General features: G+C 41.9%; 1 protein-coding gene across 1 annotated transcript; it reads right to left on the bottom strand.

Moving 5' to 3' along the window:
* LOC145104435 (S-adenosyl-L-methionine-dependent methyltransferases superfamily protein) lies at positions 1 to 1,532 on the bottom strand. The gene has a single exon (XM_079041685.1). It carries the CDS (start codon positions 1,229 to 1,231, stop codon positions 272 to 274), a length of 960 nt encoding a protein of 319 aa, XP_078897811.1. The 5' UTR covers positions 1,232 to 1,532; the 3' UTR covers positions 1 to 271.
* Positions 1,533 to 18,071: the final 16,539 nt, after the last annotated feature.

Raw genomic sequence — 18,071 nt, 5'->3', positions numbered from 1 at the left:
TTGTGCGAAATAAATTATTCTCCGCCGCAGCTTTGCACGGTTAAGGCTATTCTTATATTAACCAATTCATTATATTATTGCAAGCACTACCTAAAATGTAATATTTGTGACAACGCTTTCTACTTTTGTGTTTGAGAGTTCCGACTCATGGAATTAGTTAACTTTTAAGAAATTTCCACGTGAAGAGTGATTGTGGATGTAGCAATCGTCCTTTTAACTTTTAAGTACGTTTACAGTAAAGTTATACAGTTAACGTAAGATCTGTCAGAACTCAGAAGGATCCAAGAACCCAGTGTTGACCATCGGCCTTAACTCGAAGGCCGTTGACACGGGCAAACATATTAACCGCCCGTCTAACACCTCTATTATCCGCCACCGTAAAATAATCATGCCCGAAAATAACCCCACCTGGTCTCAACAGTTTATATGCACGATTAATGTCCGACCATGCAGAGTGAAAATCATGGCCGGCGTCGACTTCAATCAGATCACCAGTCACACCCCACTCACAGAGCGTCTCGAGAGCTGACCCGGTCGAAAATGGCATAAATATAATGGCTTCCGTTGCATTAAACTGAACCACGTTTTGCATAAATTGGTACATCAGCATCGTGTCACCGTTAACCATTTTAATATCTCGAAACTGGGTGGGTAAACCGGGCCAACCACGAAAATCATCGATGCATAGAATTTGAGTGTCGAGACCGAGTTGACGGGTCAACTCAGCCATGTGTATAGCGGAGGCGCCAAGGAAGGTACCCAATTCTATGATGGTTTTGGGTCGTACTTTATGAATCAGGTTCTTGAAGACAGCCCCAGTTGATCCCCATCCTTTGATTCTTTGCTGGCGTAAGAGAGGTTTGATATGGGGTTGCGGGAAAGCATGATAGGGGGATGTTCCGTTGAATACGCGGTTGAGGATTGATTGGCGGATGAGCTGGGAGGGAATCGGATCACCGCATCGAGTCTGGAATTGGTAGTGGTCCACGGCAGCAGCTTGTGATGGTGGGTTAATCATGTTGGTGGTGTTGGTGCTGGTGGTGGTGGTGGTGGAGTAGTGCCGATGTGGTTCACATAATGGATTCTTTGAAACAGCCGATAAGTAACCAAGGTAATACGTCAGGAGGAGGAGAATAAAGTAAGCTGCCGGCTTGATGAAGTCCCGGCGGAGGAACGCAGAAATCTTTTTACGGGTGGCGGCGATGATGGCAGCAGGGAAGTCAGTCATCATGTTGTTTTTCGTCGGTGGTGGTAATGAATTAAATAAGCTTTAATTAGGTAGTTGTTAGCGGTTGATGGGGCTGAGAAAACAATTGAACAAAGCACAAAGTAGGTTTGCCGCCTGATGAAGTATGGCGGCGGCGGCGGTGAGTAGAAGTGATTTTACTACCGGTGGTGGAGTCGGTGTTTGTGGTGGTGGTGAAGATGGGATGAGAAAAAGAAGTCTATGGAGGAAGATGATGGAAGAAAAAGATGATTGGGTGATGATTACGAAATAATCAATTTTATTTTATTAAATTCTTTTACTTGTCTAATAATCCAGTGATTTCTTTTTCCTATTTAATTGAATTATTTAGGGAGGTAGATAAATTCAAACAAGATAGCACATGATGATATTTATATACATTTAATTACGAGTACGAGTGATGTAGGTTTTTATTGCGTATAAATTCAGTTTCCTTATCTGGATCTATTTGAAAATGACGTCGGCCGCCCTGTCTATGAGGTCCTTTTGCCCCAACTTACCCGTGGCAGAGATTACTCAACTTTTGAGATTATATACTGCAAAAATAGATCGAATTAGGTATCTATAAACATGTGTTTAGATAACGGCGTCTTCGGTAGTGTTTGAGAGCTTCTAGCTTCGAGCGTTTGATAAAACGCTCCGTTTTGAATAGAAAGTCTCGTTTGACACTATAATCTTCTAACGTTTAGTTTAAACAAAACGCTTCAAATCAAAATGTCACTTCATTTAGCGTTCAACAAAACACTACCAGCTACAAGCTACCCGCTTAGGGGCAGAAGTAGGAATTGATAGTAGGTATTGCCGATTTTTTTTTCCGGTCAAACATAATATAAAACCGGAAAATCATTCATTATGTCTAATACAAAAAAAAAAACGATCAGTTACATAAAAAGTTAAAAACATAACAACGATCTATTACAATTTAAATTTGTCCTCTTTGTACAGACATCTTTTGAAACCGCTTCATTACTTTTTTATTCTAAACTTTCGCAAGTGCTTCGGTCTCAACATTGCAAAGCAACGTATTGTTCAAAAAGTCATCGTCAATTTTGTTGCGCAAGTCGGTCTTCAAGAGCTTCATATTCGAAAAACATCTTTCTACACTTGTTGTCACTATGGGTAATATCAAAGCAAACTTTAAAAGCTTATAAACCAAAAGATAAGACCGATGTTTCCCCGTACTAGCCATCAAACGAGAATGGTCGGAAATTCCTTTCAAACTAGTGAAACGCTCATCTTTGATGCAAGAATGATAAAATATCTCAAGTTGTCCTTCAAGGTCTATCATATCCGAATCATCAAAGTCATACATGTACAACTTACATGATAGGATGTAGGTATTGTTAGTGTATGATTATACATGTAAAGTAGACTATTCTTATGTATATTTGTTACTTCTTGCTTGTATGATACATGTATGATTCATGCTTGAGGGTTTGATGACAGAACGACGATAGGGTGCGAGTCTAGATACCCAGATTCATTAACGAAACGACGATATGCTGCGAGTCAACTGTCTTTTATGTTTGAGGGGTTAATGACGGAATGACGATAAGCTACGAGTCTAGATGTAACATCCCAAATTTCGAGTCCAAAAATTTCTTTTAAAAAACATTACTGATTCATAGCATTAAGTCATTCAAACATACTAAAAGGGTTTATATGACAAATCATAGTTTCATTTCCAAAACACTTGTTTAATTATCAGAGTAAACATCCCAGGCTAACTTGTCATGGTGTGTGCACTGCAACCCTTCCGAGCTCCTCTTCTGAAAACTGAATACCTGAAACCAAAACTGAAAACCGTAAGCACGAAGCTTAGTGAGTTCCCCAGATACCACATACCATACAAACCAACTGATCCATACATACCATACGTAACCATGAGCCATACATAACAAACATATCCATAATCAAGTAAAGTGCTATGTGCCAAACATAGTCTTGCTGTATTGCCACGGGCCGCATGTGGTCTTTCTTATCAAGCCTGGGGGCCACTCCCTGGGTCTTACAGACAAGCGCCAAGGGCCACCCCCTGGTCTTCCATGCAAGCATCACAAAGACAACTATACCTACTACTCTACTAGGCTACTCAGCATACAGTGTGCCAGGAGCCACCTCCTGGTCTTTCATTCATAATAGTATACAGTGTGCCAGGAGCCACCTCCTGGTCTTTCATACATGTTGCCTAGGGCTAACCCCCGGGTCTTCCTACCATACATAATAACATATTGTGTGCTAGGAGCCTCCTCCTGGTCTTTCATGCATAATGCATAGGGCTAACCCTCGGGTCTTCCTACCATACATAATAACATACTGTGTGTCAGGAGCCTCCTCCTGGTCTTTCATGCATAATGCCTAGGGCTAACCCCCGGGTCTTCCTACCATACATAATAACATACTGTGTGCCAGGAGCCTCCTCCTGGTCTTTCATGCATAATGCCTAGGGCTAACCCCCGGGTCTTCCTACCATACATAAACTAAATGGGTCGGCATTGTGGCCGTAGACCCATACAAACAGTGAGGAAACTCACCTCGCACTGCTGAACTTTGCTGATAACCCTCTGGCTGCTGTCCGACCACTCTCTGAACCGCTGCTCCGCTAGCTCCCCGAGCTACTAATATCAATAAAACACTTAGCTCCAAACTGAACTCTAGAAGTCAAACTAAGTCAACTCTGGTTAAAGTCAAAGTCCTGGTCAAAGTCAACCTTCCAGTTGACTCGACTCGCCGAGTCAACCCGAAGACTCGCCGAGTCCTTAAACTCAGAAGCTCTCAAAATACGACCCAACTCGCCGAGTCACCCCAGGACTCGTCGAGTTCAACGATCTCTGAGTCCCATCCTGTCCAACTCACTGAGTCACCGCTCAACTCACTGATCTGCGTCTTAACCAGAAGAGGTTGGGGGTTCTGCGACCTGACTCGTCGAGTCCAAGAACAGACTCGCCGAGTCCTAGGCAATCTTCAACAGACTCACCGAGTTGTTCTTCCAACTCGCCGAGCCCATGCACATATTCATACAACTCGTCGAGTACACCCATGTGACTCGCCGAGTCTCTCCAGTTGTCAATCCATACAGTGGCTTTTCGAGCCATGCAAGGGCTCCAATCCATAGATCCACTCTTCTACAGTCTATCCCCCACGTAAAGTTGCAAACTTTACGTGAAACCAAGGAGCTAAAGGCCCAAAACACTCTAGGGCTAGGGTTTAAGGCAAAGGGGCTTCACCAATAACTTATTGACATAAACTTTATGACCTTCTGGACCATCACAATTCTAGATCTGAGGTAGCAACCTCAGATCTAGGCCTCTAACTCGACATAGATCTCAATCATGCCCAAAATGCCCCAAATCTCAAACATAAGATAGATCTATTTGCAATAAAGCCAAAGCAACAGCTTATTACCTCCAATATATGCTCCAACTGAAGTAGATCCCGGATCTACACCACTCCTTTGCAGCAAGCCTCTTGATCTTCAAGCCCCTTTCCACCAAAATCACTTATCTAGGCTCTAAATTGCTTCAAAGGGCTCTCACTCACGATTTAGGGTTTCTGGATCTCAAAAGGGGAGTAAAGAGGCTGGGGAAGGGATGTAATGTTCTTTAAATAGGGCACAACCCCCGGGATTAGGGTTTTTCTCGCCCAGACCAGACTCGCCGAGTCCACTAGCCGACTCGCCGAGTCGGTCACTTACTGTATGCCCCGGATCCCGCTTCGACTCGTCGAGTTCCTCCCTGGACTCGACGAGTTGGCTCTTGACTTAGAGCCTTTCCTTCCTTTTCTTGGTCTTTCTGATTCTGGGTGTTACAACACTCCCCCACTTAAACCAGACTTCGTCCTCGAAGTCTGCCACGGCCAACTACCTTACCATCTGGTCGCCACTTTACCACTAGGTACACACTCCGCCCATCCGATCCAAACCTTGAAGATGTCATCTTCAGAATAACCCATTACTTACTACCCTCGAGTACAACACTTTTATCCAACCGGTAATCATACCGATACTCCTGATACACTTACCCTTGATTCGCAAGGGGTTTACCCTTTTACCCTACATTGTCACTGGCCTTTCTAAGGCACTTTCCACAAGCAACGACCTTCCCAATTTCCTTCGAGGACCGATCCTCTGCTGAAACCGCAATCCCGGCCACTCCCAGTGCCGGCCATCATACCAATACTCACGGAATAACCCCCATACAATGCTCCAATACTGAAAGCTCCACCCAATCGTGAGAATTCAGACAATCCTTCGGGTAGCAGATCCCTCTCTGCTACGTTTAAGGCTCAGACGAGAACGGCGTCACCGAGCCAAATCCTTTACTCTGAGATCATTCGATCCCGCGATGAGCAGCTTAGCATCATCCAATCGGCTCACGGCTTTTCACACCGAAACCCTTACCATCATTCCTGACTGTAGTCCTGTTGACTCCCATCCGCCTACCGGATGATCCGAGACCGCCCTGGTCCCAACTGATCTACCATTACCCGGAATACCGGTTTCCCCCATGCTACCTCGGAGATACGGGCCCCCGCCCACACTCCGCGAACTAAGCTACTAATGAATGCCACGGCTTACTCGCGGTCTTACACCAGTCTTGGTCTCCAATGACCTACCGCCTTCCGGACCCAACCATAATGTGGCCCACTCACATCCGGGCGGCTACCCCGTCCTGAACTTAACTATCTGAAAAACCCTGCCACTGAATCACACACCTGATACATTCGCACTAGCGAATAGGGACCGACGAATGCTACGGGCCACCCTGTAGTCTTACTATACTCGCTCTGTCAACTAGTGAATGCTACGGCCACCCACATAGTCTTACAACACTTCTGCGCTGCCAGCCAACTAAATCTACGGGCCACCCCGCAGTCTTGCTAACCCAGTGCTACGGGCCACACCGTAGCCTAACTATACTCACATACGATTGCTACGGGCCACACCGCAGTCTTACTAAACTAATGCTACGTGCCACACCGCAGTCTTACTAAACTAATGCTATGGGCCACACCGCAGTCTAACTATCCTCACATACGATTGCTACGGGCCACACCGCAGTCTTACTAAACTAATGCTACGGGCCACACCGCAGTCTAACTATCCTCACATACGATTGCTACGGGCCACACCGCAGTCGCATCACACTTCGACGCTATCTGTTAACCATTGCTACGGACCGCCCCGTAGTCTTACCACACTCTTCTTACTATCTGACCACTGGTGAATGCTACGGCCATCCGGTAGTCTGGCAACACCCTTCCACACCGACTGGCTGCTAGTGGATGCTACGACTAACCCATAGTCGAGCATACACGCACAATCTAGTACCCCCAAGTGGTACTCATGTCCCAACTGGAACTCCCAACCGATTCCTCTGCGATCTGCTACCAGACATCTCGAGAATGAGGTCTCACAATTGGCAAGTTTTTTCCAAACTTCCAATTCACACTGTCCTCAATTCATGCAGCCACCTGGGCCGTCTTCCTTCCTGACAGGAGAGCGAAACTTATCCTAGTTTCAAAACCGCTTCTGCTCCCATAACATGATTGTTTCTCCCCCACTTAGCTTCAGCTAAGTCTTTCCTGCACGCGAAAACCCGAGGATTTCCATTCCTTCCTCCCTTGCACAAAAGGCATGATAACTACCGTCGCCTTGATGTCGCTAGCGATCCATCACTAGTCCGCTCCAAATAGCGTAGGATTACCGAATACTAGATGAACACCTCCTGCATCCCCGATACTGATAATCCCCTGAGCTCCAACTAATGCCCTTAAGGTCCGAATAACTAATGCTCAGAGCAACCCCATCAGTGATAGACCACTTCCCTTGATGCTTCCAAAAGCTATCCCAAGTACCAAGACTAGAACCACCAAACCCTAATGATGGTGGAGGGCTACTCCATGGACTCTGTCCACCAACCTCCACGCAATGCTCCTGAACCGCTTTGGTCATAATCGAGATGATACTGGACACTTCAAACCCGAAGTGAGGGATGACCCTATACTAGCTACTAATAGTTCCTGGTATGCAATTGGCATATGACAATTCTGAAAGTACAATCCGAATACAAGCAGAGAGACAACTCATACATACTATTACCTGAGTCCGGGGTAAGAACAACCCTAATACACATGGAATAGAAAAATAGCCATAGATACGTACCTGCAACATTCCCTGCTGTAATCCAGATCTCCCTCATCTGTCACTGCAAGGCCCTACCCTCTCACCCATCCGTAATCCTCGAAGTTGTCGGGGCAGACGCACTCCCTGCTCCTCCCCTCACCGTCGGGCAGTCGGCCTTCTTGTGTCCCACCTGATTGCAGTGAAAACATAATGGGCTTGCCCCCCGTGGGCAGTCCCTGCTGACGTGACCATCACTGCCACACTTGTAGCAGTCTGAACCCCTGGAACGACAAACTCCCTCGTGTGGTTTCCCGCACGTGCTGCACTGACTTCGGACCTGCCGACCTACTAATCGTTGATCTGAAGTCTTGGGTCTCTTCCCGGGACCCTCCAAAGTATACGTCTGATCCGACCTCCTCTTCGCAGTGTGCTCCAAATCAATCTCCCTTTCCCGCGTCCTGGCAATCATAGAGTCCAAGGTCGGGCATGCCGAGAAGCTGACATGCTCCCGAATATCAGCTCTTAACATGTCATGATAGCGGGTCCTCTGCATCTCATCATCCCCTGCATACTGAGGCACCAATAAGGCCCTCTCCCGAAACTTGGCAGTAATCTCCGCCACCGACTCCGTCATCTGCCTCATGTCTAGGAACTCTCTGGCCAGCTGCTGAAGCTCCACCGCCGGCGCAAACTCCGCCCTAAACCTGGTCACAAAGTCTGACCAGGTCATAGCCTCGACGACCGAGGCTCCCAATGAGTCACCAACCGACTCCCACCAATCTCTAGCTCTGTCTCTCAAACATCCCGCCGCAAAGCGGACCTTCGACCCCTCCGGGCAGAAGCTCGTCAACTGCGCAGACTCAATGTCTGCAATCCATCTCCTGGCAGCAATGGGGTCCTTCACCCTGTGAAAATCCGGCGCACCACTCCCTCTGAAGTCCTTGAAGGACAGTGTGCGCGTACTCGTCTGGCCAGACGCCAAATCACTCCTGAAAGCTCGGAGGCGATCCTCCATCAGCTCAATGATCCCCTCCTTGATTGACCCGAAAATGACCGGGGTCGCCTCAAGGATGCCTCTCGTAATCTCAGACGCGATGAACTCACGTAACCCATCATCAACTTGCTCGGATCCCGCGCCCGAGCCCGATCCTGATCCAGATCCTGAGCCTCCTGCTCCTTGCCGCGTGGTCACAATACTGGAAATGGCTTTGCCACGACGTGGGAACTGAGAACCAGAATTTGACATAAACACGAAAGTCGTCCAAAATTTTCTCTAGTTTTCAAAACTCAATCAGAGTTACGAGTCACGAGATATGACCAAAATGCTGAAGTGAGGTCAAGTTGCCAACAACATCCTTTTTGCGTCTTTTTTTAGCTCCGTTTGCTTCCTTTTGCATCTCAGCTCCTATTTTAACTGTAATTGAACATTTTAAAGCATATTAAGTATCATATATCTTAAAATATAACATTTTTACTCAAATATATAAGAATAATGGCCTGAAAATCGTAGTTAAATAAGGCCATGTTAGTACCACATATTCCATCATATATACAATGCATCCACACAAAGTTCTCGACTCTAGCACCGACCTGTCAAATCTCCTATCAACATGCTTACATAATAATCATATATGAAATAACATTCCACTCCAACCCCAAGTGAATGTTATGGGCCAGATCATAGTCTTACAACTACTTCCCTACCATGGGCCAAATCATGGTCTTTACTAAAATCCTTCTTTATTTCTTGTTCGATTTCTACTAGTTTTAGAGTGCGATAGAGAAACTCTGAGTCGTCAAAAAGCCGACGAAAGAAGTTTTCAAAGTCGGAGTTCTGCCCGCGTAATTTCCCGGTTTTCGTTAAAAGCCCGGTAAGTTAAGCTACATTATTCTGTTTTCAGTGTAACTTATATTTATAGTCATAAGTCGTTAGTATGAACCTATAAACAATAAAGGTGATAAGTATTATAAATTATACAAAGTGTTATTATAATATTTTAACTGCTCGCGGTACGGGGAATCTGGTTTGAAGGGCCGCATAGGGTTGTTGGATTTCAGAAGTGCTTAAATGCCAAAATGGTCCTGCCCTCCGGTGTTTCATGTCTGGCCCCTATATGTATATAGTGGTTGAAAAGTATTGTTCAAAACTTATAAAACACTATCGCTCGTAAATAGTCGCAATAAATATTATACTAAAATCTAGCGGTAATGATACTAGGTTTCGTCGAAGGAAAATAGAATTGTTAGAAGCGAAGTGCTGCCCGAGTTTGGAATCATCACTTTAACAAGTGAGTGCATAGTTATTTTCATCTTACACATAGATATGAAGTATTTAATATAAATTACATGATATGTGTGCATATTATCTGTTTTCTTGGTATCTATGCTAGATGAACGATTTATACATGTTTATCTGATTTAAACGGTATACGTATTTTTTATACTTATAAATATATATTGGGTAGCAACGGGTGATGAGAGATAGGTGATGATAGAAAGGTGATGATAGATATGTGATGATAAATAAGTGATGTGAGATGAGAGGAGATGCCATAACCTTGACTGGCGATGTGGCGATGTAGTCATCTACCAGAGTATAGATGACGACCACAGACTATTTTAGACAGTCATGTGGAAACACCAGTAGGCTCATAACTTGTAGGTGATGAATTACGAGTTCAGGCGATGTTGTAACTACGTATTCATGTGATGATACTCTAACCCTTACTTTGAATTACGAGTTCAGGCGATGTTGTAACTACGTATTCATGTGATGACACCCTAAACCTTATTGGACACGTATTGGGGGTGTAATCCCCGAATCGGTACTGTTTATGCGATATAGGCGATGATCCTTAGGAACAAACATATAAGGAAATCCGATGTAAGGAGATGAGAGGTAAATATGATGTAGGAGATGACCCTTAGGATAAATCTTTAGGGAAGATTAAATGAAGAAAATGGGGATGTGTAATCGGGTTAATTGGTTGACATGAATTATGTGAAGAAACAAATTAACTATATTATTGTGAGTTGAAAACCCTATGTACTCTCCAAGTTTCCCAATCTGACCCACTCAGTTTATTTGTATCACAGGTGTCGATACGAAGATACATTACACTGAGAGATTAAAGGAGATGTAAATCATTAGTATAAATGAATGTAAGGTCTGTTTATGCTATGTTTCCGTATTGACGATCACATCCCAATGTTTTAATATAAACAAAATACATTTTTTCAGGAATGCTTTGATTATATCTTTATCATGTTTTCTAGGAACAAATTCCGTAATATTATTCTTTAAAATGGATACTCTGATTTTAAAATAAGCATAAATATTTTTTTTAAAATGACCGTGAATTTGGGGATGTCACACGTACCATGAAGATTATGGTCATATCACAGAGGATTGCATAGCTCTTAGGAAGGAGATCAACGACCTCTTAGGAAAAGGATACCTCAAAGAAATCCTTGGAAGAAGAAATGAGAGATCTAAAGAGAAAGATCGGGATCCTCAGAAGATCCTCGATAAACCAGGATCCTCTCCTGCTGACACCAAGGTAATCAATGTGATCCTAGAGGATATGACATTTGTGGTACCTCTTATTCTGCAGCAAAGAGGCACACCAATGTATCAAAAACAGAAAAAGAAGAAGGGGCACGAAAGAATACGTCAATCACAAATGAGAAAGAGATCACCTTCAACGAAGCAGATAGACAAGACATCCAGGATCTTCACCATGACGGATTGGTGATCACTCCTTACATTGCCAACCATTTCATCAGAAGGATCCTTGTCGATGGAGGATCCTCAGGCAACATTATACTCCTGGATTGCCAACCATTTGTGTAATTGATACGTTATCCTCTTATAATGTTATACTAGGTAGACCATGGATCCACGAAATGAAGGTTGTCCCATCGATGTATCATCAGTGTGTGAATATGCCCACCCCATGGGGGACAGTGAAGATCACAGGAAATCAACAAGAATCAAAAGAATGCTACAAGACTTTGATAAAATCTTCAACAATACCACGACAAGCATAGCAATTAAAGCAGGGGCATGGGACGTACTGGAAAAAAGAGAGCAAGATGTAAAGGAAGTGCCCCTGAACCTTGAGGATCCTGAAGCCAAAATTCTCATAGGATCCTCAATGCCTGAACAAATCGAACAAGATCTAATAAAGTTCCTCAAAGCTAGAAGCAAGACATTTGCATGGAAGCACGAGTACATGACATGTATAGACAAAAATATAATAACCCATAAACTTAACATTGATCCATCTTTCAGACCAATACACCACAAGATAAGGAAGTTTGCACCTGAGAGAAACCAAATTATACAAGAATAAGTAGAAAAACTTCTTAAAAAAGGAATAATCAAGGAGGTGAAATTCCCAAGGTGGCTAGCTAATGTGGTCGTGGTACAAAAGAAGAACAGTAAGTGGAGAATGTGTGTAGATTACACGGATCTTAACAAGGCTTGTCCCAAGGATTATTTCCCTCTACCACACATAGACTCCATGATAGATGTGACAGCGGGTCATGAATTATTAACATTCATGGATGCATCAACGAGATTCCAACAGATCCAGATGGAACCATCCGACCAAGAGGATATGACATTCATAACTCCAACAGGTATCTATTGTTAGACTTTCATGCCATTTGGTCTTAAAAATGTAGGTGAAACATACCAAAGGCTAGTCAACAAGATGTTCAAAGAGAAACTGGGGGACACCATGGAAGCCTACATCGATGATATGGTGGTCAAGTCTAAGAAAGCTGAAGATCGTCTTAAGGATCTTGAAGAAGCCTTCGACATACTGAACGAATATAACATGAAGCTGAATCCCTCCAAGTGTCACTTTGGATTGAGATCAGGCAAAGTCCTTGGATACATGATGACCAAAAGAGGAATTGAAGCAAGCCAGAAGCAAATCAAGGCCATCCTCGATCTAAGATCACCATCCTCGATAAAAGATATTCAAAGACTAACAGGAAGAGTGGCAACCCTAAACAGGTTCATCCCATGATCCTCAGAAAGATGCAAGCCTTTCTACGACATCTTGAAGAAGAACAAAAGGTTCGAGTAAACCAATGAACGCAAATATGCTTTCCAGGAACTTAAAAAATATTTAAGTTCAGCACCCCTATTGGTAAAACCATTAGATGTGGAACCACTTCTTCTCTACCTTTCAATATCCTCAAACGCGGTGAGTGCAGTCTTAGCTAAGGATCTTAATGGGGACCAACATCCTATCTACTATGTAAGTAAAAGTCTCTTGGATCCTGAGACCAGGTACTCACACCTTGAAAAACTTATACTTGAATTAGTAACTGCTTCTACTAAATTAAGACACTATTTTCAAACACATCCTATAATTGTAAGAACTAATTATCCCATTAAGAATGTTATGAGAAAACCATAATAGTCAGGAAGGATGGCAAAGTGTTCCGTGAAACTAAGAACATATGACATAAAGTATGAACCAAGATCCGTTATAAAGTCTCAAGCATTGTTAGACTTTATGGTTGACTTTAGTGATGATCTACAAGTTGAAATAAGCCAAACAACTTTTAGAAGAAGAAAACATGGAAATATGGACACTATTCACAGATGGAGCATCAAAACAAAGAGGAAATGGCCTAGGGATCATACTAAAATCGCCATAGGGGGACATTCTACCCCAAGCAATCAGCTGCGAGTTCAATGCAACCAACAATGAGGCAGAATACGAGGCACTAATCATGGGATTGCAGTTAGCCAAGGATCTTTAGGTATTCGTCGATTCTTTATTATTGACTAACCAATTTAAGGGATCCTATGCAGTAAAAGGAGAAAGACTAGCACTATATCTCCAAATACTCAAAAATTTAGCCTCGGAATTCGAAGCATTTAGCCTAAACCAAGTTCCTAGAGAAGACAATGTTGAAGCAGATGCTTTAGCCAATCTAGGATCTTCTCTTAGGATCCCGCCAGAAACCAGGATCCCGATAATCCACGTGTTGATCCTAGCGATCGAGGATCCTTCTAAAAAACTGAAGGATCCCGACGATCACGTGGAAACTACCAACGTCGCTACAATCGAAGACCCCGATCCTCAACTTCCATATCAGGGTCCTAACATCAAGGATCCTTCCCCAACCTCAAGATCCTGGATCCAACCTATTATGGAATACCTCCAGAATGGCATGGTCCCAAAAAAGGAAAAAAGCGATAGAGCATTCAGAACAAGGGTCTCAAGGTTTGTAATAATCCAAGGTAATTTATAGAAAAAATCTATGGCAGGTCCATACCTTAGATGCTTTGAAGATCATGAAGCTACTGAAGTTCTAAAGGATATACACGAAGGAGACTGCGAAAATCATAATAGGGGCAGATCCTTATGCTCCAAAGTGTTGAGAACAGGATACTACTGGCCAACCATGAAGAAAGATTCCTTCTTACATGCTAAAAATGTGATGCTTATCAAAGACATGGCAACATCCAATATCAACCAACGGAACTTATACATCCTATCATCTCACTTGGCCATTCATGAAATGGGGGATGAATATAGTAGGCAAATTTTCGATAGCTCCTGGAGGAAAAATATTTATGCTAGTGATGACCGACTACTTCTCGAAGTGGATAGAAGCCGAAGATTTTGTTCAGGTAAGAGACAAAGAGGTAGTCTCATTTATTAAACGCCATATCTTGACCAGGTTTGGGATCCCTGCGAAAATCATATGTGACAACGGATCCCAGTTCATAAGCAAAAAGGACAAGAGACTTTTGCACGAGTTGGGGAATCAAAATGATAATGTCCACTCCTGTTCACCCTCAAGCCAACGGTCAAGCAGAATCTAGAAACAAAATCATAGTCAATAACTTGAAGAAAAGGTTAGATGAAAAGAAAGGAAAATGGGCAGAAGAACTTCCTTTCATCCTATGGGAAGATAGGACCACTTCCAAAGTAGCCACAATCCAAACCCTATATTCCTTGGTGTTCGGAGCAGAAGCAATGATCCCTACTGAATTTGTGATCCCGACAGCAAGATGCCTACTTCAAAGTCAATAAAACAACGACAGGATCCTAACCCAGGATCTTGATACTATTGATGAACTCAGGGATCTTGCAAAGATCTGCATCGCTGCTCATCAACAGAGAATCACCAAGCCATACAACAAGAATATAAAAGTCATAAGATTCAATATATGAGACTTCGTATTAAGGAAAACATTCCAAAACACCAAGGATCCTAGTGCAGGTAAACTGGCACCTAAATGGGAAGGATCGTATCTCATAGATGTTGAAGCATGAAAGGGGGAATATTGGCTAGCTACCCTCGATGGAAATGTCTTGCCAAGATCATTGAATGCTATACATATCAAAGCTTATTTTATGTAAGTAAGATTAGTCATTTTCCAACAAACTCAAGGTACACATACTCTTTCCCTTTTACCCTTTATTTTTATTACTATTTGCTCTCTTCAAATACCATTACTAACTTGAGCATCGGAAGGGGCGTTAACTAGAATAACGCCCACCCCTAGCTAATGTTTGTTGTGCACAGGGACTCAAGGATCCTGACACACAAGGATCCGTACACACAAAGATCATGACACACAAGGATCTTGACACATGAAGATCCAAGGATCCTGACATACAAGGATCTTGACATTTGAGGACCCTGACACTTAAGAGTCCCATAGCTACAACATTCTATGATTGAAATACGCAAGTATCCTAGTAACTAAGAATAAAGATTGATCATCTCTCCTACGAATAAGGGTACTTAATCCCCTATAAGGTTTAAAGAGTTAATTACCTCTTTCATACAAGTTAAGGTTTGTACACCTCGCTTGGATGCACGTTATCTAACTATGGGATGTGAATAAGGGGATCATTTCACGTTGCAGTGACTTGGAAACCCTCTTATTTTTTAACATAATTTAAGATCCTAAAGTTAAAATATAAGGTTTATAACATTGACATGTTATCTCAAGTTGGGATCTTCCCTAGATGATTCCTAAGGTTTATAACATTGACATGTTATCTCAAGTTGGGATCTTCCCCAGATGATTCCTAAGGTTTATAACATTGACATGTTATCTCAAGTTGGGATCTTCCCCAGAAATACCTAAGGTTTATAACATTTTCATATTATCAAGCAATCGGGATTTTCCCCAGTAATTTACCAAGGCATATAACACCAGCATGTTAACTTAAATTGGGATCATCCCCAGATAGTGTGCAAGGCATACCAAGTTTGTTGGATTAGGTGTCTAAGCCCATAACTATAATTGGTATGTACTTGACCCGATAGTAGCATGGTCCTTTTAGGTTGCCTTCACCGAAGCAACTTGACTGGATGAATAAAGGAGAAAGAGGTAATTATGATTATTAATATATTATGAGAATAATATATTAAAAGAGAAATCAAATTGTTTAATTAATATTGGTCAAGAATTAATTTAGAATTAATTTTGTGGTCAAAAGAGATTAATTAAATAAAGGGGACTGATATTGTAATTATTGGATAGTTGCAATATGGGGTAAGGAAACCCTAAAGATAGGGTGGACGAAATCCTTATGGATAGCCCATAAGATTTCGTCCAAGGTAGGGTTCTAGAAGATTCTGATGGGCTGCTTAAGGTTAAGCAACTGGATTAGGTCTTTGACTAAAACCCTAATTCCTCACCTATATAAGGACACCCCATGGCATCCTACATTCGGCTACACCAACCTTAGAAGAGTCCAAGGAGCCGATTTTTATCCTTCCCCTCTCTCTCTCTCTCTAATATTCTCCATTGCTTTGGTGTTTGTGATTCATCAGAGGCACAACATTTGGGGTGCTAAGATTCTCAAAAGCTCAAGTTCTTTAAGCAACAATCAAAGATAATGTTCTAACTAGTTTATTAGACATGATTTCGATTTTATGATATGCTAGATTAGGGTTTTTCAAGTCTTGGACAATTATACATGTACAATTAGAAAAACTAGATCCAAGCACTAGGGTTTGCATATGCACCATAGGATTGTTTTAATGCTCAAAACCCATCAGTGGTATCAGAGCCTAGGATGTTTGTTCTAATGTATTTGATGCAAAGTTTATTGTTCATAGCTGCTAAAATTCGTCATCTGATTTTGACCCAACTCACGATGTGACTCTCTGGAGCTCACGACGTGAGTTCAGCTGTTTGCTGGATTCCGAATTTTATGCCTTAATTTGTTTTGGATAATTACCATAAATTGTTTTTTCAAAATAAAAATAAGATTTTTTTATTACGGTAATAGATATCCTAATCAAATTAATGGATAATTGTCAATTTAAGATAATTACTTGTTTTATAAGATAAATATTTCTTATTTGTAAATTGATTTGAATTATCTTGTATAAAAAATAGATTTGGTCAAATTTTGTGATAATTATTAATTATATGATATTCAATTATTTTTCAAATTTGATCTAAAAGTTTTTGAAAAGTTTCAAAATTTGCCCTCAAGTTTTGGAATTTAAATTTTGATTAAAAGTTTAATTTTGAAATATTTAAATTCTAAACCCTAGAATTTTACAAGTTTAAAATTCAACCCTTATACTATTATAATATTATAAGATTCATAATATATATATGTATAAGATTAAGCTAGTCTTACCGTTAGTAGGCCTCATTCACGAAGCCGATCTATAAGGGGGGTATAAGGTTGCTGCCTATAAAATGGCAGATTAATGGGTGTCCACTCTCACCCACCGCTTACTTGATTGGTGGAGGGTCGTTAGCCGAACGGGTAGGATAGGGCAACTAATTCCTCATTAAAAGTATAATGGCTAATAAAGTAACTAAATGTTTTTATAAAATTCCCAATCTTAGTTACTTTAGGAAAAATGTGAAATTATATGCTATTCTATGAAATTGCACTTTGCACCTTGCCAAGTCGTTAGTGGAGCGTGTGTGGTTAACCGACACACTAATTTGGGACTAGCTTGGGTGGCAAAGGGTGGCTCAAAGTTTATCATAGATTAACGGAGCGTGTGTGGTTAACTGACACATTGGTTAGGTGGTAAATGACATCGAGAGCACCAAGCACATTTGCATGGTTATTCACACCTTGTTTGTGATCCTCGGTATCCCAGTCAAAAAACTTGAAGGGCATAATCGAGATTTAAACATGCCATTGAAAAGTTAAATGAATCTCAAAAGAATCTAGGAATTTCAATTCATTTAAAACTTAAAGTCTTTTCGTTTTTCATGGTGGAAATTGGTAAATCGTCATTTACCTACCTTCAAATTATTTGCAATTAGATTATGGGATCCCTTTTCTGAATTGTAAATAATGTTGTTGGATCCTAGCCCTAATTTCTCGTTTGGGTGTTTAGTTGGGGATTCATATCTAATCAAAACTTTGTCTCTTTTCCTTTTCAGATGTCTAATCAAAACAACAACAACGCTTCTGGCTCTAACGCTTCTGACTCCTTCTCTCTCATAGACCTTTGTGGGAGAGTAATCTTTAATGGCACCAACTTTAACGACTGTATTCGTAACATACGAATGGTGACCAGATACGAGGACAAAGAATATATTCTTGATAAGGAGCTCAAGGAGGTTAATGTCAATACTGCCACTCCTGAAGAAATAGCTGCATACGAGGCACATGAAAGGGATGCAACGAAAGTCCATTGCATCATGCTAGCTACTATGACTGTTGAACT

This window comes from Lactuca virosa, chromosome 4 (genome assembly GCF_052849685.1).
Source record: "Lactuca virosa cultivar CGN04683 chromosome 4, Lactuca_virosa_CGN04683_v6, whole genome shotgun sequence".
Taxonomy (NCBI): domain Eukaryota; kingdom Viridiplantae; phylum Streptophyta; class Magnoliopsida; order Asterales; family Asteraceae; genus Lactuca; species Lactuca virosa.
Note: the sequence above shows the minus strand (reverse complement) of the source record. Positions and strands in the feature narration are given on the sequence as shown.

Coding starts and splice junctions, on each gene's coding strand:
- LOC145104435 (XM_079041685.1), bottom strand. CDS start 1,231: ATGATGACTGACTTCCCTGCTGCCATCATCGCCGCCACCCGTAAAAAG.